The 21,446-nt window shown below is 44.2% G+C and overlaps 1 protein-coding gene across 1 annotated transcript; it reads right to left on the bottom strand.

Moving 5' to 3' along the window:
- Window positions 1–508: 508 nt before the first annotated feature.
- Window positions 509–20,236, bottom strand: LOC144259660 (guanylyl cyclase-activating protein 1-like). The gene is made up of 5 exons (XM_077807965.1): window positions 20,039–20,236; window positions 11,655–11,804; window positions 6,325–6,415; window positions 1,985–2,171; window positions 509–570 (listed from the first exon to the last, which is right to left on the bottom strand). The coding sequence occupies exons 1-4, from the start codon at window positions 20,234–20,236 to the stop codon at window positions 2,044–2,046; spliced, it is 567 nt and encodes a 188-aa protein (XP_077664091.1). The 3' UTR covers window positions 509–570; window positions 1,985–2,043.
- Window positions 20,237–21,446: the final 1,210 nt, after the last annotated feature.

The raw sequence follows: 21,446 nt of genomic DNA, 5'->3' as shown, positions 1-21,446 counted from the left end.
CGGCTCAGTGTCACTAGAAATACTCTTGACACTGCATTCTACCCAGAGTTCCACTGGCACCTAGCTAGAAGGACAGCTGCAGCATCCCTCTCTTCATAGGAGCCACCTCAGCCCCTAAAATGTACATGGAAGCAGTAAATGTCCCTTGCAGAGGAAAACTCATGTACAGCAGAGTTTGACATAGAAATTGTGCTTTGATCTCACTGGATTAGCAAAATCCAACACAGTGAACCACAATCATCTTCTTAGGAATTTCATGAGGTTGATGAAAGGTGTGCGTCTATAAGTCTCTCTGTCACACTTAGCTGGACTTGAGTTAGGTCGGGGCGGTGGCAGTAATCCCCTTCCACCCTGTTCAGCCAACAAATCCGCAGCTGGGAACATGCACTCTGGTACAAGTCATAATTTATTTGCTGAGCTTTGCCTCTCCCCACCCCACAGCTTTCTGCCAGCAGTACCAGTACCCCACATGAGCAAAGGTGCAGACCAGTTTACAAACAGTGTTGGTTTGAAGTACAGCATTGGGTTCAGCCAGGCAGCCACAGTATCAGAAACCAGACTATTTGTTAGCTGCATTGAAAAGAAAACAGAAAATATGTGACAAAGGGATGGTTTCATGATTCTACTGGCTGTCCCTATGCAAAACAGCGAGGCAACTGGCTCTGAGACACCAGAGCCATGGCTTCAGGTGCAAAGAGCACAGAGAGGTGCAAAGACCACAGAGAGGGCTTCTCACTGGGATACTGCTTTTGGCTTTCCAAGTTGGGTGGAGATCCTTCCACCATGCAGTGTGACTGCACTTTGCACCTTTAATCAGACGGAAGAATTCCATGTTCTGGCAAAAGCTGCAAACAACACTAATAATGGTGCCCAGCGCAGTTCAGTCCCTGGGTGTCAGCAGGGAACAGGACGCATCACCACTGGGCAGTGCTCCTCAAATGGTGAGTCCCAACCCACTAGTGGGTCATGGGAAGGTTCTAGATAGGTCATGGGGCCCTAAGCAAACATACATTTGTCCTGGCCTGGTGCAGTCTCTCCTATATCATGGAGTGGGTCCAGCTCCCATACTGGGCGTTGTGACCTGGTGCATGGGGTCACAATGCCTCTCACTCAAATTTGGCCTAGTCTCTCCTCCCTCATGACAAAGGGGTGGCTGGGCCAAACCTGAGTGGCACTGTGACCCTGTGCACCAGGTAGCAACACCTGGAGCCGGGAGAAAGGCCCAGTTCTGTGAGATGGGAGCTACTCTTGTGGGGGTGAGTACAGAGCAGCCTCTCCCACGACCTCTCCACTATACCAGGCAGGGAGGTATCGGGGAGGAGGGTGTATATATGTAAAGGGGGGGGGTCATAAAAAAGATAAAAATGCAGTTGATGAGTCACCTTAGTAAAAAGTTTGGGGAACCACTGACTTAGTGGTTAATTTGTTTCTTCTAGCTAGTTGGCTTTGTGTGAGCAGGGCCAGTTCAGACAGGCTGCCAAACCTACAGTACATGTGCGCTTCACCCAACCAAGGGAGGATGAAGTGCTATCAGGACCATTAGTGCACTCACACCAATGCCACGTCAAGTGAAACATGAGTTGCTTTGTGCTGACAGAGTTCTATGCTAATAAAAGCTGAATCCCCTGGGGCTTTCCAGCCTCACTTTTCTCCAAGTTTTTGCCACAGACACAAACATATGTTCTGGACACATTACATATGCCCCATCCCATGGGTTTGACACTCTCCGTGTTATTGGGCATGTCAGAGCAATCTGGGGCAGATGGAGGGGAGAAAGGTGTGCACTTGGTCCTTTTGGCTCAGAAGGCCAATCAAATAGCATCACAGGGGTCCAAGTTTGCTGAACCAGTGTTGAGTGTACGTGTCTGAGTTGCAGAATGTGTTCAAGCACACACAGACATGCAAAAGAAAACACACACACAGAACCACATCTCGCTCAACCCACATACATTATCTGTTTTATTCTCACCCCCAACTTCTTTACCTAGTTGCACACCCATCTGTAGTCTCTCTTTCACACACCGCTCTCTCTCCGAGATGGCTCTAGACACTGTGCCGCCGGTTGTTGATCATGGTCACAATGTGTGACAGGTCCAAGCTCTTCATCATCACCTCCATGAACTCCTCATCTTTCCTGGCTCCTTCCACAAACTCATCCAGTGAAAGCTCGCCTGTTTCAGACAGAGACAGATCACACCAGGTCACTCTCATTCGTGTCTGGGGCAGAGAAAGGTGGGAATAATTGCCCCCTGCACAATCAATCAGTGCCCCCCCCCAAGTCAGTGTTTGGAAGTACCAAACAGCCTGCCCATTTTGAAGCCACCAGAATTGGCAGTGTTGGTAGGTCTGGAGCCTCCTTTATCTCCATGCAAGTCTGACCTTGGTGCTTGCCTCCTTCCCAAAAAGGAGTTAACTCATAAGAAACTAGTTCCTCTCCAGAGACAGGCCACTTGGGGCTACATTACAGGGCAGTGGATCATTCAGAAGGGAAGGTCTGTGGGGCCAAGGAGGAAGGGCCATGGGGAAGCTGCTCTAAACAGTGAGTTGACATTGGCCTGAGTCTCCCAGGGCTAGCCTGAAGTACTGCTGTGCCCACCTCTGCCACTACTGGCTCCTGCTAAGAAGGCTAAGAAGCAACAGAAGCAGGCAGCTTGGAGAGGCTCCATGCAGGCAAGGCAGCCAGCAGATGCATGGGAGCGGCAAAGATAACGTTCAGGGAATGGGCCTCTTTTGGAATTCACAGGGAGGCAACTGAATGGGGCTTATGTTGGGGGAACAGGAGAGAGTAAGAGAGGGAAGGCCAGAGGACAGAAAACCTATTTAAGCTAAAGTGACATACCTCCTGTGGCTCTACTGCCTGCCCTGGCCCAAGTGACTTTTTATTATCCCAAGCTCCAATTCCCCCAATCCTCATTTAGCTGGGACCCTGGTTTCCATCCCTAATTCCACTTTCTCTCTTGGAAAATTTCTGGCACCAGTTCTACATCCTCCATAAACAGAGAGAAAAAATTGATTGGATTTTTGCCAATATCTCCTTCTCCTGTCTCAAAAGGCTGGATTCTGTGTAATGCTGAGTCCTACAATCCTCACTGGAGACAGAGAGATTGCCAGGAGTTGCTGGCTTCTAGGAACACAGGAATTGCAAGACTGGATCAGACTCATGGTCCATCTAGTCCAGTGTCCTTTCTCCGATGCTTAGGGGGAAGAGTCAGGAAGCCTCACATTAGGGACCTAGGATTGGAAGGGCCTCCTGGGTCATCAAATCTGTTCCCTGTAATTACAGGAAACCCTGGCATATAATCTTGTTAATAATGTATTTCAAGATCCACCCTGGAGCTAGTTAGTTTGTTTGTACCCACTACTCCTATTGGATGACTGTTTCAGAACCTCATTCCTCTGATAGAAACCTTCTAATTTTCAGACTAAATTTATTAATAATTTATTATTATTTCCAGACTAAATTTATACACATTTATTCTTGTACCAACATTGCTTAAACAGTTCTTCTCTCTCTTTGTTTTTTCTTTCCTGATGTATTTATGAAGACATCCTTTTTTAAATCCTTTTTCTGCCTTAATTTTGCTAGGGTGCACAAGCCAAGTTCTTTTAGCCTCCTCACATGAGATGGGTCCAAAGAAGAACTAGATAAATTCATGGAGGATAGGTCCATCAATGGCTATTATCCAGGGATGGTGTCCCTAGCATCTGTTTGCCAGAAGCTAGGAATTGGCGACAAAGAATGGATCACTTGATGATTACCTGTTCTGTTCATTCCCTCTGGGGTACCTGGCATTGGCCACTGTTGGAAGACAGGATACTGGGCTAGATGGACCTTTGGTCTGACCCAGTGTAGCTGTTCTTATGTTCTCTATTCCCCAGTCATCCTGGTAGCCCTTCTCTGCACCTGTTTCAATTTGAATTAATCTTTTTTTGAACATGGTGACCAGAACTATACCCAATATTCCAGATAAGGTGTTCCCAGTACTTCATAAAATAGCATAAATATTTCCCTCTCTCTACTGGAAAAATATTTCGCCTGATACATGTTAGGATTGCATTTGCTTTTTTATAGCCCCATTACGTTGGAGCCTCATAGGCATGCTGCAGTTGATTAATACACACAAGTTGTTCTCACCCTCTGTCATTTCCACTGTTGACACACACACCCTGCCCCAGCCTACAGCAGAAATTCTTGTTGTTAGTTTCTAAGTGCATGAATTTGCACTTTAGGAAGCTATAGGATAATCTGTCCACAGGAAAGACTCCTCCTAACCCCCAATAGTTAGAGAGTGGCTGAAGCCCTAAAGCAGGAAGTTTATAACTCTTTTATATCTCTTTTGTTAGTCTTCACTGTTGTAATTATGAATATGCTTATTATCCATATAACCATCCAATACCTCTTGAAGTGTCTGTTCGAACCTTGGCTTGAGACAGTTCTGCATTTTGCCAATGAACATCAACACTCTTCAAAATGTGAAAATCTCTACCACAAGCCTGGGAAAAGAACTAGTAGCTGATGCTGCTCTGCTGCCTGTTCAAAAAAAATAAAATCTAGTGTGACAGAGTGGGATACGGCTGTATCAAACTGTGAGTGACCTTTTGTTTTGTAAACTCCATTTTTGTACTCTAGCTGCCATTTTGTGTTCTAGGTTAAAAAAACAGCCTGGCCTGGATAAGGTCTGTCTGTTCCAGACACTGCCACACTCAGGAGGCACATGGGACACCTCGTAGAGGACTATTGATGATGGAGCCATCAACTTTGAAAAACTCTCAGTGACTGCCCAGCTCAAGAGATAATGGTTTTCTTCATGTAGGACTCACATAACAGTTTGGCATTTCCCAGCTGGGTACTTGGCAGAACCTAGATTCAAGGAGGGGGCTTCTCTGACAGAGTGGTCACCACCTGTCAGAAGTTCAGGCTAGAAGAGGGATGCTACCTCCCTGAAATGCTGACCAGACCTCAGAGTGCATCTCAGGACTGTTTGTTATTTTGCACAGATCTGTAACTCTCTAGTGCTTTCCTAAGCATAAATTGATAGTGATTAAGAGTCCTTGACTAGGTCTGTGTTCCTTGCTTGCTGGCCACATTGTCCCTGAAAAGGTTAATTGAGAAGCTCAGTGCTCCCACAGCGAGGTGGAACTCTGAGGGAACAGGTCTAAGGCAGCTGGACTGCTGAGCCCCACATCCCAAGGAAGGGTGAAAGATACACATTGTGCACCTGGGAGTGTACTTTAAAGATCCAGAGCTTGGAACAGCGATTCAGCTTTTCCCCGACATGGTTGATGTAAGTGCATGTGGAATCCAGCAGTTGGCTTTACTCACATCAGACTTGTGTCCTTCCAGAGGGGCAATGGGCCATGTACTGACACTTAGTAGCTCAAGACACCTGAACTATTTGGAGTAGAGGGGCTGCAGAAAGTGTGGAGCTTACCTACCACAATACTGGGGTATTAGCCTAGACTCCAGCTTCCCAAGACAGATGTCCAAAAGCTGGAACTGGCCCAGACAAGGCAGGGCTTCTGGCAGGTCTGACTTTCACTTCCTGGCTTGATCAGTTCTCTTCCCCTCTCCTCTTCCGATATACAAACCTTTTCTCTACCCTTGATTGTTTTATCATTTTTTGTTGCCACATATTAGAGCCTGTCATGCTCACAGGCTTCCCATTCATTTGTGTCCAGCTGAAAAAGTTGCCCATGAACTCTCTGCTCCACCCTCTCTGATCCCAAACCCTTCATACCTCATGATGATCTCCCTCACCTTCAGTATCCCCCCAAAACCTCCACACTCAGGTAATTATAGATCTTTCAGTCTGACAGCGATCCTAGACAAGATAATGGAGCGGCAGATATGGGACTTGATTAATGAAGACTGAAAGGAGGATAATATAATCAAAGCCAATCAACAGAGCATTCAGAAAGGGAAGTATAATGCCAAGAGACCCCAGTCATTGTCGGGCAGGATCAAACTGGGGACCTCTGGAGCTTTGTGCATTAGCCTCGACTGCATGAGCTAAAAGCCAACTGGCTGTTAGCTCAGGCTGTAGAGCAGAATCATTTTCTCTCTGTAAGTGGTCTTGTTGCCACTAGTTAGGACAGAACACCACACCCAGGAGGTGTGTGGGTTACAAAAGCATTAAATGAGGGAGGCAATGCTTCAGGAAAGGACATAGATGGAGGGGTGTGAGAGATCTTATCAAAGACAAGAGAGCATAAAGTTAGCAAGGAGGCTATTGGAGGAGACTGGGTCCCAGTGGATTGCTGGCAAGATGAAATGAGAGAGGCCGACGGATGAGCTGAGTAAGAAGGCAGAGACAGGAATCTCACCATCGCCATTGACATCGATCTTATTGAAGACTCGGTTGGTGAACTCCTCCGCACTAGTTTCATGGTCACAGCCATTAATAGCACGAATAGCCTGGAAGAGAAGAGGAGGAACTAAGCAGCTGGCCCAGGATTAATCTGCTGCCATGGGACCATGGGTGGGATTGATCAATCACACACCTCATAGTGCAGACTCAGAATATAAAACACTCACAAATGGCCTCAATATGAGCAAAGGTGTCTCCCCACTCCCACCCACTGTTTCCATGGGAAAAGCCTAGAGAAACCACCAAGCCTCACAGCATGCCCTGAAGGGCATGAAATCCAGACTCTGGTGGATGGAATGGGCAACTAATGCTCACTGAGCATGCCCTCCAACAGCCTCCACTCATGCAAGACAGTGGAGTACTAGCCCAAGCAGCTGGTAACAACTGCCCATGAATCAGACAATGACAGAGGCAGGAAGGCAGGACCCAAATTACTTAGGTCTTTAGAGGTTAAAATTCACCCCTTGAACTTTACCTGGAAATCAGTTTGTACCAAGGAAAAGTCATAGAGCACTGGTGGGGTCACATGCTCTCCAGAGGTAACGTTGCTGGATAAACAGACCACCGTATTCAGAACTAGTTGCAGTTATTCATTTAATTTAAGGTGCAGCCTCACAGAGTGCTTTATAGAAATCCAAACACGAGACAACAAAGGTAAACCCAAAGGACATGCATCCAAAAGAAAAAGGTTGCAAACCTTGTGTCAAGTGAAAATAACAAAAAGCACTCCTAGAAACATAGAAACTACCAGGTTGGCTCTGAGCAGGTTCCATACAACTCAAGATGCTATCTCAGACAACGGCCAGCATGCTGATTCTAAGGATTTTAATTTGATCATTTTGAGTTGAGAGACTTTTTAGCAACCTTCTTCAGTCTTTTTAAAATGTCTTTTGCTAAAGTTGAGTGTCACCTTGTTGTGTTTTTGCTACCCTTTCTCTCCCCAGAATTAATTTATGCTGTGGTCACTCTTACTTAGTGGCCTAGCTACAGTTATATTCTTATTATCTTTGCAAGCAGGCTGGCTAATCTAGTGAGGAGGGCTTTAAACTAGGTTCACCGGGGGAAGGAGACCAAAGCCCTCAGGTAAGTGGGGAAGTGGGATACCGGGAGGAAGCAGGAGTGTGCGAGAGGGCAGGGCTCCTGCTTCATACTGAGAAAGAGGGACGATCAGCGAATTATCTCAAGTGCCTATACACAAATGCAAGAAGCCTGGGAAACAAGCAGGGAGAACTGGAAGTCCTGGCACAGTCAAGGAATTATGATGTGATTGGAATAACAGAGACTTGGTGGGATAACTCACATGACTGGAGTTCTGTCATGGATGGATATAAACTTTTCAGGAAGGACAGGCAGGGCAGAAAAGGTGGGGGAGTTGCACTGTATGTAAGGAAGCAGTATGACTGCTCAGAGCTCAAGTAGGAAACTGCAGAAAAACCTGAGTGTCTCTGGATTAAGTTTAGAAGTGTGAGCAACAAGGGTGATGTCGTGGCGGGAGTCTGCTATAGACCACCGGACCAGGGGGATGAAGTGGATGAGGCTTTCTTCTGGCAACTAACGGAAGTTACTAGATCGCAGGCCCTGGTTCTCATGGGGGACTTCCATCACCCCAGTATCTGCTGGGAGAGCAATACAGTGGTGCACAGACAAACTAAGAAGTTTTTGGAAAGTGTAGGGGACAATTTCCTGGTGCAAGTGCTGGAGGAACCAACTAGGGGCAGAGCTCTTCTTGACCTGCTGCTCACAAACCAGGAAGAATTATTATGGGAAGCTAAAGTGGATGGGAACCTGGGAGGCAGGGACCATGAGATGGTTGAGTTCAGGATCCTGACACAGGGAAGAAAGGAGAGCAGCAGAATACGGACCCTGGACTTCAGAAAAGCAGACTTTGACTCCCTCAGGGAACTGATGGGCAGGATCCCCTGGGAGAATAACATGAGGGGGAAAGGAATCCAGGAGAGCTGGCTGTATTTTAAAGAATCTTTATTGAGGTTACAGGGACAAACCATCCTGATGTGTAGAAAGAATAGTAAATATGGCAGGCGACCAGCTTGGCTTAACAGTGAAATCCTTGCTGATCTTGAACACAAAAAAGAAGCTTATAAGAAGTGGAAGATTGGACAAATGACCAGGGAAGAGTATAAAAATATTGCTCGGGGATGCAGGAGTGAAATCAGGAAGGCCAAATCACACCTGGAGTTGCAGCTAGCAAGAGATGTTAAGAGTAACAAGAAGGGTTTCTTCAGGTATGTTAGCAACAAGAAGAAAGTCGAGGAAAGTGTGGGCCCCTTACTGAATGAGGGAGGCAACCTAGTGACAGAGGATGTGGAAAAAGCTAATGTACCCAATGCTTTTTTTGCCTCTGTCTTCACGAACAAGGTCACCTCCCCGACTACTGCACTGGGCAGCACAGCATAGGGAGCAGGTGACCAGCCCTCTGTGGAGAAAGAAGTGGTTCGGGATGATTTAGAAAAGCTGGATGAGCACAAATCCATGGGGCCGGATGCACTGCATCCGAGAGTGCTAAAGGAGTTGGCGGATGTGATTGCAGAGCCATTGGCCATTATCTTTGAAAACTCATGGCGATCGGGGGAAGTCCCGGATGACTGGAAAAAGGCTAATGTAGTGCCCATCTTTAAAAAAGGGAAGAAGGAAGATCCTGGGAACTCCAGGCCAGTCAGCCTCACCTCAGTCCCTGGAAAAATCATGGAACAGGTCCTCAAGGAATCAATTCTGAAGCACTTAGAGGAGAGGAAAATGATCAGGAACAGTCAGCATGGATTCACCAAGGTCAAGTCATGCCTGACTAATATAATTGCCTTCTATGACGAGATAACTGGCTCTGTGGATGAGGGGAAAGCGGTGGACGTGTTGTTCCTTGACTTTAGCAAAGCTTTTGACAGAGTCTCCCACAGTGTTCTTGCCAGCAAGTTAAAGAAGTATGGGCTGGATGAATGGACTATAAGGTGGATAAAAAGCTGGCTAGATTGTCGGGCTCAAAGGGTAGTGATCAATGGCTCCATGTCTAGCTGGCAGCCAGCATCAAGCGGAGTGCCCCAAGTGTCGGTCCTGGGGCCGGTTTTGTTCAATATCTTCATAAATGATCTGGAGGACGGTGTGGATTGCACCCTCAGCAAGTTTGCAGATGACACTAAACTGGGAGGAAAGGTAGATACGCCGAAAGGTAGGGATAGGATACAGAGGGACCTAGACAAATTGGAGGATTGGGCCAAAAGAAATCTGATGAGGTTCAACAAGGACAAGTGCAGAGTCCTGCACTTAGGACAGAAGAACTCCATGCACCGCTACAGACTAGGGACCGAATGGCTCGGCAGCAGTTCTGCAGAAAAGGACCTATGGGTTACAGTGGACGAGAAGCTGGATATGAGTCAACAGTGTGCCCTTGTTGCCAAGAAGGCCAATGGCATTGGTGAGTCCTCATCTGGAGTACTGTGTCCAGTTTTGGGCCCCACACTACAAGAAGGATGTGGATAAATTGGAAAGAGTCCAGCGAAGGGCAACAAAAACGATTAGGGGTCTGGAACACATGACTTATGAGGAGAGGCTGAGGGAACTGGGATTGTTTAGTCTGCAGAAGAGAAGAATGAGTAGGGATTTGATAGCTGCTTTCAACTACCTGAGAGGTGGTTCCAAAGAGGATGGTTCTAGACTATTCTCAGTGCTAGAAGATGACAGGACAAGGAGTAATGGTCTCAAGTTGCAGATTGGGGAGGTTTAGGTTGGATATTAGGAAAAACTTTTTCACTAGGAGGGTGGTGAAACACTGGAATGCGTTACCTAGGGAGGTGGTAGAATCTCCTTCCTTAGAAGTTTTTAAGGTCAGGCTTGACAAAGCTCTGGCTGGGATGATTTAATTGGGGATTGGTCCTGCTTTGAGCAGGGGGTTGGACTAGATGACCTCCTGAGGTCCCTTCCAACCCTGATATTCTATGATTCTATGATTTTGGGATGTATACGTAGGGGCATTGCCAGCAGATCGAGGGACGTGATCGTTCCCCTCTATTCCACATTGGTGAGACCTCATCTGGAGTACTGTGTCCAGTTTGGGGCCCCACACTATAAGAAGGATGTGGAAAAATTGGAAAACGTCCAGCGGAGGGCAACAGAAATGATTAAGGGACTGGAACACATGACTTATGAGAAGAGGCTGAGGGAACTGGGAATGTTTAGTCTTGGAAGAGAAGAATGAGGGGGGATTTGATAGCTGCTTTCAACTACCTGAAAGGGGGTTCCAAAGAGGATGGATCTAGACTGTTCTCAGTGGTGGCTGATGACAGAACAAGGAGTAATGGTCTCAAGTTGCAGTGGGGGAGGTTTAGGTTGGATATTAGGAAAAACTTTTTCACTAGGAGGGTGGTGAAACACTGGAATGCGTTACCTAGGGAGGTGGTGGAATCTCCTTCCTTAGATATTTTTAAGGTCAGGCTTGACAAAGCCCTGGCTGGGGTGATTTAGTTGGGGATTGGTCCTGCTTTGAGCAGGGGGTTGGACTAGATGACCTCCTGAGGTCCCTTCCAACCCTGATATTCTATGATTCAATGATATTTTAAACCTGCTACTTAGAACTAAGTCAACAGTTAGCCAACTGACTTCCTAGCTGAACTCAGATGTCCCCCAAGAACTCCCAAAGGGGAGGGTGAGCTAGAGTGGGGGCAGTGCATTCAGGATGTTTGTTGTTTTCTGTGGTCCTGTACTTTCTGTGTATTTCTCATGCTATTAAAGACAGAGAATGGTGTTTTGGAAACCTGTGCAAAGAAAGTCTGCATGTGATATGTGCTATGCCTACCATATGCCCCTTGAAGAGGTAAAATAAACCAGGGTCCCAGAATACCTACAACATCTGGAGTTCAGGGAGAGAGTGTGTTTGAACTAAGAGGAAGTCTGGAGGCATCAGCCTTGGTAAGAGAGGCTAGGCAGTTGGGCCACAAGGTCTCTATCCTTAGTAGAGAGTGCTTGATAGAGAAGCTGCATCCTGAAAGTGTGTCTAGAATCCTAAGGCTGGAGCAGTGCCTAGACTCAGTTCAGACTTTGGCGGCTTAAACACGAGATCCAGTAGCTGGATCACCTCACAGGAGTCTGATGCGTGGCCAAAAGAGTGGCTCTACTGGATCTGTGACAGGGAAAGCGGCCAGAATTGAGAGCTGCGCACAGCAGGAATCTCTCTGGATTCTCCGCTGGTCCACCAGTGCTGGTGAGATTCAGTGTGGGCATCCCACTGATTTACAGAGTAATGAGGGCTAAAGTGTACACAACCCCCAGTGTTATCACCTTAATAATGTTGAGCAGTTCATGTCGGTCAATGCAGCCATTGCCATCCACATCATAGAGCTTGAAGTACCAACGTAATTTCTGTTCCATCTTTCCCCGGAGAACTAGGCTGAGTGCAGCCACATACTCCATGAAATCGATATACCCATCCTGTGGGAAAAAGAAAGGGATCATGAGAGTTAGAGTTCACAGACATAGGTGCTGAGAGAACGCTGCCTCTATAGCTAATATCTCTGCAAGGTCAAGTCTGGGAAAGATGTAGCTAAGTGCCTGGGCACCAGAAGCCTGGCCTTAGCAGAAAATGGCTGGCTTTAGTCCAAGTTGGGAAGAGGAAACAGGCAGCAGCCTGGCTCTGCTCAGGATGCATGCGATAGTTATGGGTCAACTTCAGATTTTTCTACAAAATGGTTCTGGAACACTTGAGAAAACAGGCTCCATGTAATTATTATCTCTTACATATTTATAATAGCCCCCTGTGCTCAGTGCTTTCCAGATATGAAGCCCTCACTCCACATGTACATGATCATGTCCTTCTCCCCAAAAGCCATGACTGATTAGGGGGCAGGAGAGCCAGCCCCAGAACACTGGTTGGCTAGAGGACTGGAATGACAGCTCACCCCTGACTTCCTGCTGTCAGCCCATCTCTCATTGTAGGAGAGGAATGCCAGTTCAGAGCAGGAGCTCAGCCATTCCCAAGTGGTTGTGTCCATGCCAATCAGCTGGCACAGAGGCTGAACTGCAGACAGGAGCCACAGGGCTTAGGCAAGAGCACACATTACTATTGCTGGGAAGAGGAAGAGACCCAAATGTATCTTGAACTTGGGGTTAGGGTATCAGCCTAAGGAGCAGGATGGGGCATATTTACAGGAAAGATGGGAGGATGGTCCATATGCAGCAGAGGAGACTTGACCATCATGGCATCCATGAATATGGATACCAGACAATGCATCAGAGATGAAGTCACCACTCCAAGCTCACACTGACAGTGGCAGAAGTAACCCTATTTTCGGATTAAGAAACTTTGGCCAGGGGCTGATATGACTCCTAATCTGATTAGAGAGCATTCCTCTGTATATTTAGGCACAGGGGACTTGGTCCATTGTACTGTTGCTGAGGTGTGGGGAGGCATGTGTGACTTTCCCCTCCTAGGGACCCCTGAATGGTCCTTTGTACTAACTGAGGTCTGGCTCTACCCAGCTAAAAGTGTTAGATTATAGCTGAGTGCAGCAGTTGTTTCTGGGGTTAATTTCTGCCTCAGAGAGGACAGAGACAGAAGTCAGGGGAACAAATAGGGATTCACCTGTGCTGAGATCAGAGCATGGATCTGGATGCCATGCATTCTAATGTACTAAGGGACTTCACAGATTTTAAGGCCAGAAGGGACCAATATGATCGAGTCTGACCTCCTACATAATGCAGGCCTTAGTGTTACCAACTGATTCTTGCATCAAGTCCATAACATCTGGTTGCAATGCAGCAGTGGTTCTCAACCAGTGGTATGTGTACCCCTGGGGGTACTTAGAGATCTTCCGGGGGTACATCAACTCATCTAGATATTTGCCTAGTTGTACAATTGGCTACATAAAAAGCACTAGCAAACTCAGTACAAACTAAAATTTCATACAGACCATGACTTGTTTATACTGCTCTATATACTGTATAATGAAATGTAAGTACAATATTTATATTCCAATTGATTAATTTTATTATATGGTAAAAATGAGAAAATAGTCAATTTTTCAGTAACAGCATGCTGTGACACTTTTGCATTTTTATGCCTAATTTTGTAAGCAAGTAGTTTTTAAGTGAAGTGAAACTTGGGGATAATTGGGACAAATCAGACTCCTGAAAGGGGTACAGTAGTCTGGAAAGGTTGAGGACTACTGCAATAGAGCATAACTTTTAGAAATATATCTAATCTGGTTATAGTGATAGAGAATCCAGCACATCCCTATATAAATTGTTCAGCAAGTTAATTAACCCCATCACAGATATTATTGGCCTGCCCCTGCTGGCCACCCATGATACTGCTGTGTGGGAACCCAAGCCACTAGGTCCCTAGGGTGTTTTAAGCATCTGGAGCCTAAACAGAGTCCAGCCATTGCCCCTCCACCTTGGGGTCCTTAGGTACAGTCTCAGAGTGCAGACCCTCTGTTTTGCACTCCCTCCTGAGAGCTGGAAACTATGATGATTTTGGTGATCTGTCTCTACAGCTTATGAAGTCTGGTTAATATTATGGAATTGCTCTTATGAAAACTACTGTATGACGAATGCCTCTCTGTATGTGTATTCATTATTCCATTCTATTCAGAGTCTTATATGGCATTCCTCACCATAGTATCTGTGCACATTCCAGCTGCACATTAAGCAATGTGACCACACATATGTTGTATGTTTATTCTCTCATCCTCTTCCCCCAGGAAGCAGCATGTGCAGTGGAAAGTCTTGTTTGGTGGTGTATGGATTATTTGTTTAATGTAAATATACCTGCTGCTATGTGTTTATGTTAGAGAAGGCAAGGTCAAAAAAGTGCCTGGTATTAAATGAGGATATTGATATAATATAATAGACATCACAGAAACTTGGTGGAATAATGATAATCAATGGGACATGGTAATACCAGGGTACATAATACTGTATATAGGAATAACAGACTAGGGTGCACTGGGGGAGTGGCACTATATGGGGGAGTGGCACTAAAGCTCAATTTGTTTAGTTTAACAAAACGAAAGTTGAGAGGTGACTTGATTACTGTGTATAAGTACCCTCACCGAGAGAAAATACCAAGTACTATAGGGATCATTAATGTAATGGAGAAAGTCATAACAAGACCAATGCCTGGAAGCTGAAGACAGATAAATTCAAATTAGAAATAAGGCACACATTTTTAAACAGTGAGGGTGAGTAAACACTAGAATAAACTACCAAGGGAAGTGGTGAGTTCTCAGTCTCTTGATGTTTTAAAATCAAGACTGGATGCCTTTCTGGATGATCCCATGATTTAATCCAGAGTAGATTGATCACTTTGATTTGAAAAATCAAGCAAGAAACCTTGATTTCAATAATCAGTTATAACCTTGTTTGCATTTGTACTATCAGTTATTTATCTAAAGAAAGGTTCGTTCTCATTGGTTGGTAAGTATTAAAATATGTGGATTTGTAATTGACTATAGCATTTACTCTAAATTTGGCACTTTTTGCTCACCAGGCTGACACACACACACACTCTCATATAGAGAGAGAGAGAGAGAGAGACTTTTACTTAAGCAATTATATAGCTTAATATTTATTCAGATTCTTTATTTTTACTTTTTAATGTTAGAAAAAGGTAAATAAAATCTTTTATTTAATTAGATTAATAATTTTTTTACTGATTGATTGTGCCAAGTTGTATTTGGATGGAAATTGGAATTCAATTAAAAATGCACAAAAGCAGCATTTTAAAATTATGTTTATTAGTTAAATAAAACTACCTTAAATGGCTGTTTTCAGAGTAGCAGCCATGTTAGTCTGTATCTGCAAAAATAAAAGGAGTACTTGTGGCACCTTAGAGACTAACAAATTTATTTGAGCATAAGCTTTCGTGAACTACAGCTCACTTCATCTGATGCATGCAGTGGAAAATACAGTGGGGAGATTTATATACACAGAGAACATGAAACAATGGGTGTTACCATACACACTGTAACAAGAGTGATCAGGTAAGGTGAGCTATTACCAGCAGGAGAGCTGGGAGGGCGGGGGGTGGTGGTGGCGGGGAACCTTACATTGGCCAAACTGGACAGTCTCTACGTAAAAGAATAAATGGACACAAATCAGACGTTAAGAATTATAACATTCAAAAACCAGTCGGAGAACACTTCAGTCTCTTTGGTCACTCGATTACAGACCTAAAAGTGGCAATTTTTCAACAAAAAAACTTCAAAAACAGACTCCAATGAGAGACTGCTGAATAGGAATTAATTTGCAAACTGGATACAATTAACTTAGGCTTGAATAAAGACTGGGAGTGGATGTGTCATTACACAAAGTAAAACTATTTCCCCATGTTTATTCCCCCATCCCCCCCACACTGTTCCTCACACGTTCTTGTCAACTGCTGGAAATGGCCCATCTTGATTATCACTACAAAAGGTTTCCCTCCGCCCCCGCTCTCCTGCTGGTAATAGCTCACCTTAACTGATCACTCTTATTACAGTGTGTATGGTAACACCCATTGTTTCATGTTCTCTGTGTACATAAATCTTCCCACTGTATTTTCCACTGCATGCATCCGATGAAGTGAGCTGTAGTTCACGAAAGCTTATGCTCAAATAAATTTGTTAGTCTCTAAGGTGCCACAAGTACTCCTTTTCTTTTTAAATGGTTGTATAAATATTTTGCATTTAAATCAAATTAACTTATTAAACAAAGGAAGTATTATCTATAGCTAATGAAATGAACAGATTGTTTCTGGTCACAATGTCCTTCAAGATTTTAGAACTATTAGATCTCATCTCACACCTCATTTTTATTCATGGATTGAAAGAAGCTTTCCTGCTTTTTCAATTCCCCATCAGTTTCTCAACTTTCAGTTGAATGACTATTTTCTTCAACTTGTTGAATAAACTGATATGAACAAAATATTCTCTCTGTACCTGCAGAAAAGGTTACTGTTGTCAAAAGCTGGTTTAGCAATCAAACAACTCTGGTTCCAGGCGCTTAGCCAGCGACTTCCTTAAGTTTAGTAGTCTGAATTTCTTTAAAGCTCCAGCAGCTAACGTACTGCTTGACATTTTTTTAATTTAATTTAAATTAGTTTATTATATTAAGGCCTAAAGTTACTACAGATTGTCATAATTTCAAATAGGTTTGTTTTTAAAAATGAACATTTAATTTAAATTAAAAAATCTGATTTAAATTAAAAAAATCCTTTAATTTTTTTTAAAATGGACTTTTATCCACCCTGCTTTGACTAAACACAACTTATGCTTTAGTCATACCCAAGTTATTGGGCTCAATACAGGGGTAAGTGGGTGAAATCAAATGGCCAGTGATATACAAGAAGTCAGTCTAAATGATCTAATTGTCCCTTTTGGCTTTAAACTCTTTGAATCTTTGAGTCTCTCAAGAAGAGTTTGCCCACAGGTGATGTGAGAAAGGGGATTTCTGCCTCAGGTTGGGCCAGGTGGGATCTCCACCAACAGCCTGCAGAGTGACCCATTGCCTCTCTGCTCTAGACAGGCAGCCCTCTATTGAAGCATTAAATAGACTGTGCCAAATATGAGACAAAATGCAAGACACCTAGAGCTAATCTGAGGAGCAATGCATTATTCTGTCCTGTCCCAGAAAGGGCATCCAAGCACAAAGGGGACTCATACCCCTTTAAATGAGCATGCCATACTGCTAAATACATCACTGCTATTTTACTCCACCGCCCCCAGGTTACTGGCTCCTGTTACCAGCAGATGGATAATACTCAGAAATATTACACTAAGTTCCGGTGGCCACTTTTTTGTGCTATTGAAGAAATGCCATATTTGAATCTCTCATCCCTAAAGACATACGGCTAATAGGATGTAAAAGGCAGTTGTAGCTTGAATAGCAGGAAAGAACTATTGAATAGCATCTACTGGGTTTTGGAATGGTCTCTCAAGGGAAGAGGTAGAAGCTCCATCACTTGGGATATTTACAATTAGGCTGGGGAAAGCAACAGAGAACAGAGTGTAGGGAACAATCCTGAAGTAGCCCGAGCTGTGGGCATAGGAGGAATGGACTAGATGGGACCTAACAGAGAAGTCCTAGACATGGAAAGAGCTAAACAGTGAGGTATAGAAATGAATTAGCTTTTCCTGGACTGTTTGCTCTCAGGAGAGTTCTCAGAGTCTTAAGCTGTTCAGGAAAATTGGCTCTTAGGTCCCCCAGGATAATTTTGGTATTAGGTGAGACACTTATGTAATTCAGCTCCTCACACTAGGGACTGATTTGTTTCCACTATTAACCCTTCTGCTTTTTTCTCTCTCATGTCTATAATACCAGTCAAATATTCCTGCACCCACAGCAAGCACTGCCTGCACACAGCACTTGGCCTTGCACAGTCTGCAATGCCCAAGACCAATGCATGGATGCATTAGAAAGCTTGGATGACCTAGGCTCAGGTTCAAAGATGTTTGCAAGAGGGACCTGAAAACGTTCAACACTGACACTACAAGCTGAGAAGTTGCAGCTAGCAACAGGCTACATTGGAGGGCTGTGCTTCATCAGGGAGTCAAAGAAACGAAAGAGAGGTGGTTGCAAGAGGAAAGCAAAGAAAGCAAAGAGGCATGCATAACTGGCCTCAAGCATGAGGCTTCATCATAGGCTCTGTGCTTTATGTTTGCATTATCTGTGGCAAGACTGTCACTCAAGAATTTGCCTTTTTAGCCACTCACAATGTTGCAGAACAACAAATGGTAACTCAACAGCTTTGGTGCTTACACCATCATCTTTCGAGACAGATGGTTGCCATTCACTACAAAGCTACACGTAGTCTTAGTCCTATGCTCTGTAATAACCCTAAACAAGAGCTCAACACATTAGGCTTCCTTCATACTTATTAAGGGAGATGTGTTATACATTCTGTGTGAGATGGGAGGTCACCTATACTGACCTGCCAAACCTCAGCTTCACACCCATTGCTCTTGCGTTGTTATGGCTTTATTTAACTACTCCAACTTCAAATCTAGTCATTTTATAAAAAAAGGGTGCCCTTTTAAATAATTAATATTTACTGCACAACCTGCTGCCTAAACACTATAGTGCCAGGCACTGGAAATATATATATAATATTCTTTTATCATTAATAATAACCTACTGAACATCCCCATTCTTCACTACTTCTCACAGTACCAAAATACCTCAAGAAAGTGACTCTGGAAAGCAAAGGGCTTTGTCTGAGCTGTCTTAACATTTTTGGGTGGGCCTGCAAAACAATTTCCTGTTTACCATGGTCACCACTCTAGACACAGGACTGACCTGTGGATTTTAGGAAGGGACAGTGATTCTTTGGGATATGAGATATTTATGTAGAACCCTCAGCCCTGTACTACTGTACATGAGTGCAGCTGCTCATCTCTCTCAGCCTTAGAGCTTGATTTACATCCATTTACGTTTTCAAGGCTGTTGTCACAAGGAAGGGAGCTAGAGACATACTGTTTTCCTAAATGAAAGCAGACAGCTACCTTTATGGCTCCAGACCCACTGAATCAATGGCTCATGACTTGGATGTACTGGGCCCCAAGGCAGCTCTGGTGCTTTTCAGTTTAAGTACTTCACTGTAAACTGATTGTACTTCCCAAAAATGCTGTAAAAGCAAAAGGACAGAGGATGCCTCAGCATCTCTATAAAGAGATGACAACTAGGGAAGCACTTGCACCTGGTAATTCCTGCAAGACCTTCTGATTCCCCTTCCCCCAGTGCTTTTCTTTCCCTCTACCAACCTGACTACAGTCATCTATCCATTTCACATCTGCCAATGATTAGTTCCCTCCTTGACCCACAGATACATGCTCCTCTCTAGCTTGCCACCTCAGTAAGATAGTCAGGAGCTTGTAGGAGGGAGGTAGCTACATGGGATGCATCAGCCTTGGAATCAGGGGTTTCAGGCAGCAGGAAGGAGTCCTACCCTGCCTCATAGATGCTCCAGACCCCATTTCTCTATCCTCTGTTGAAAGCCCTAAGCTGGACCCCCTACAAATCCATAAGACAGTCATTTCAATTGCAAACAGTCTGGAAACTGTCCCATTGTGTAAAGTTTACAAATAAATCTATTTTAGTGTTCCATATTCTCAAGTGATATCTGATACTAGGCAAACTACAGGACTGTAATAAAAGGGCTGGAAAGAGCCTGGTTAAACCTGCATCCACTTCCTACAATGCTCTATTAGTGAAGCAAGAGAGATGCGCTGCAGCTTATGGCAAGCACCTGAGAAGAGGGCTCATTATGCAGGTGACCAAACTCAGGAAAGACAGACAATGAAGTGCCATAGCAGAAGATACAGGTACCTCTCTTACCTGAGAATCACCCAAGAATACAAAAAAAGGAACATAAAATGCATAATTTTGCACTCCTACATACTACAAATACACAGGATCCCTGAAATATACTAACCCTGCCAGAGCAATGAACAGTAATGTGACAGTCAGGCTCCCCTCTCTTTTTCAATATTCTAAACTCCATCTCTCTCCCTAAGGCACATTTCTGACATTCAGATGTTTAAGTTTGGTGCCCCTGCTAAAAAGCATTCTGCTGACCAAGATTTGGAAGTAAAATTGGAGATGCAATCATGACTGCACTAACCGTGATACTTTGGTTTCTTTGTGAGCTGTACAAGGCTGTCTAAGTTTCCCGTTGGGTAAAAACATACCTTGTTCATATCAAAAGTGCGGAACATCTGTTCGATGTACTCATTGGCCTCTGGATCCAGCCCCCGAAGCCCAAAGAACTGTTTAAATTCATGCTCAGTCAGCTGTCCCGATGGACACTCTGTCATAAACTTTTTGTACCAATGGTGGATCTCAACAGCTTGCAGATCATCTACTGTAGAACTACCACTGCTCCCCATTTGTGTGGTGGGATGCTAAGAGCCCTCTGGAATCACCTCTTCCTCTTACAGTTCTCAAAGCAACCTCTGCCTGCTGCCTTCCACCTTCACTCTCAACATCAGCTCATTTAAGTGAGGGATATACCCTCCCAGAAGCCAATTACAGTTGTTAATCTGCTCTTATGCTGACTTAGAAACCTTAAAGCCTCAATGATATAAAGTCTCCTGGAAATGGAAAGAAGTTGAAGGATAATCTAGCAAAGCACTGCTATTTCAGGAAGTAAATCAGAAGGGGTGAGAGATAATCAGATACTGGCAGGAGGAACTGCCTTGGTATTGCCCTTGTTTTCCATGCATTGGTCTAATTTTACATGAAGATGTTATTCCACCTTTCTGGCAAAAAAGGTGGAAGGTTGGTGTTTGCAGTAAAAAAAAAAAAAAAAATGAAGAATTAGAACTGTGATCTGCTCCTCTCTGTGCCTTCACAGTGACTGAGTCAAAGTCTTTGATAACTTTGTATAAAACACATATGGGGAGATTTTGATATCACAGAAACTGTCCTATACATGGCAGAGAAGACTCATAGGCACAAAGGGCAATAACCTTCTCTACCCTAGAGATTCCATTACAGCCTATCTTCTCACATCCAGTTTCCCTTCCGCACAAACAGGTCTCTCTTTAGAGTCCCCATTCACACATTACATTATTTCTACAGTGTCCCTCACAAAAGACTAGAACACTTTTTAATTAAACTAAGAACCATCTCTTCAATTTTGACATGAAATATGGAACAGTGGCCACCAGTTCTGCGAGCAAAGAGCCAATACTAAATGTACAAGGCTACCTAAATATTCACTGTACATGGCTCTCATCATACTAACAAAGCAAGGGGAGGGTGCTAAAGAGGCAAATGTGGTACAAACTAACTCACTGTGTCATGAACAAATTGAACCAATGTGATAAAGAATACGAAGAGAAGTTTTTCCAGTTGTTTATATATCAATTCTGGGACTCTGGGAAACAAGATGAATTGGAAATTCTGATTGATGAGAATTTTTTTTATATAATTGGCATTATTGAAACCTGTTGGCACAGTTTACATGATTGGAATGTTAATAATCACTGTCTACAATCTGTTTAGGAAGGATAGAGTGGGTAAATGAGGTAAGGGGGTGACTACAAGACATCATTACCTCTCAGAGTTATTGATAACTCAGAACTCAGTGATGGA

The sequence above is a fragment of the Eretmochelys imbricata genome, chromosome 1 (genome assembly GCF_965152235.1).
Source record: "Eretmochelys imbricata isolate rEreImb1 chromosome 1, rEreImb1.hap1, whole genome shotgun sequence".
NCBI lineage: Eukaryota > Metazoa > Chordata > Testudines > Cheloniidae > Eretmochelys > Eretmochelys imbricata.
Note: the sequence above shows the minus strand (reverse complement) of the source record. Positions and strands in the feature narration are given on the sequence as shown.

What these genes read in the sequence shown, in the direction of transcription:
- LOC144259660 (XM_077807965.1), bottom strand. Translation starts at nt 20,236, where the DNA reads ATGGGGAGCAGTGGTAGTTCTACAGTAGATGATCTGCAAGCTGTTGAG. An exon ending in GCACTTTTGATATGAACAAG is followed by an intron (nt 11,805 to 20,038) that starts GTATGTTTTTAC and finishes TTTTTCCCACAG; the next exon opens with GATGGGTATATCGATTTCAT. An exon ending in AACTGCTCAACATTATTAAG is followed by an intron (nt 6,416 to 11,654) that starts GTGATAACACTG and finishes CTTCTCTTCCAG; the next exon opens with GCTATTCGTGCTATTAATGG.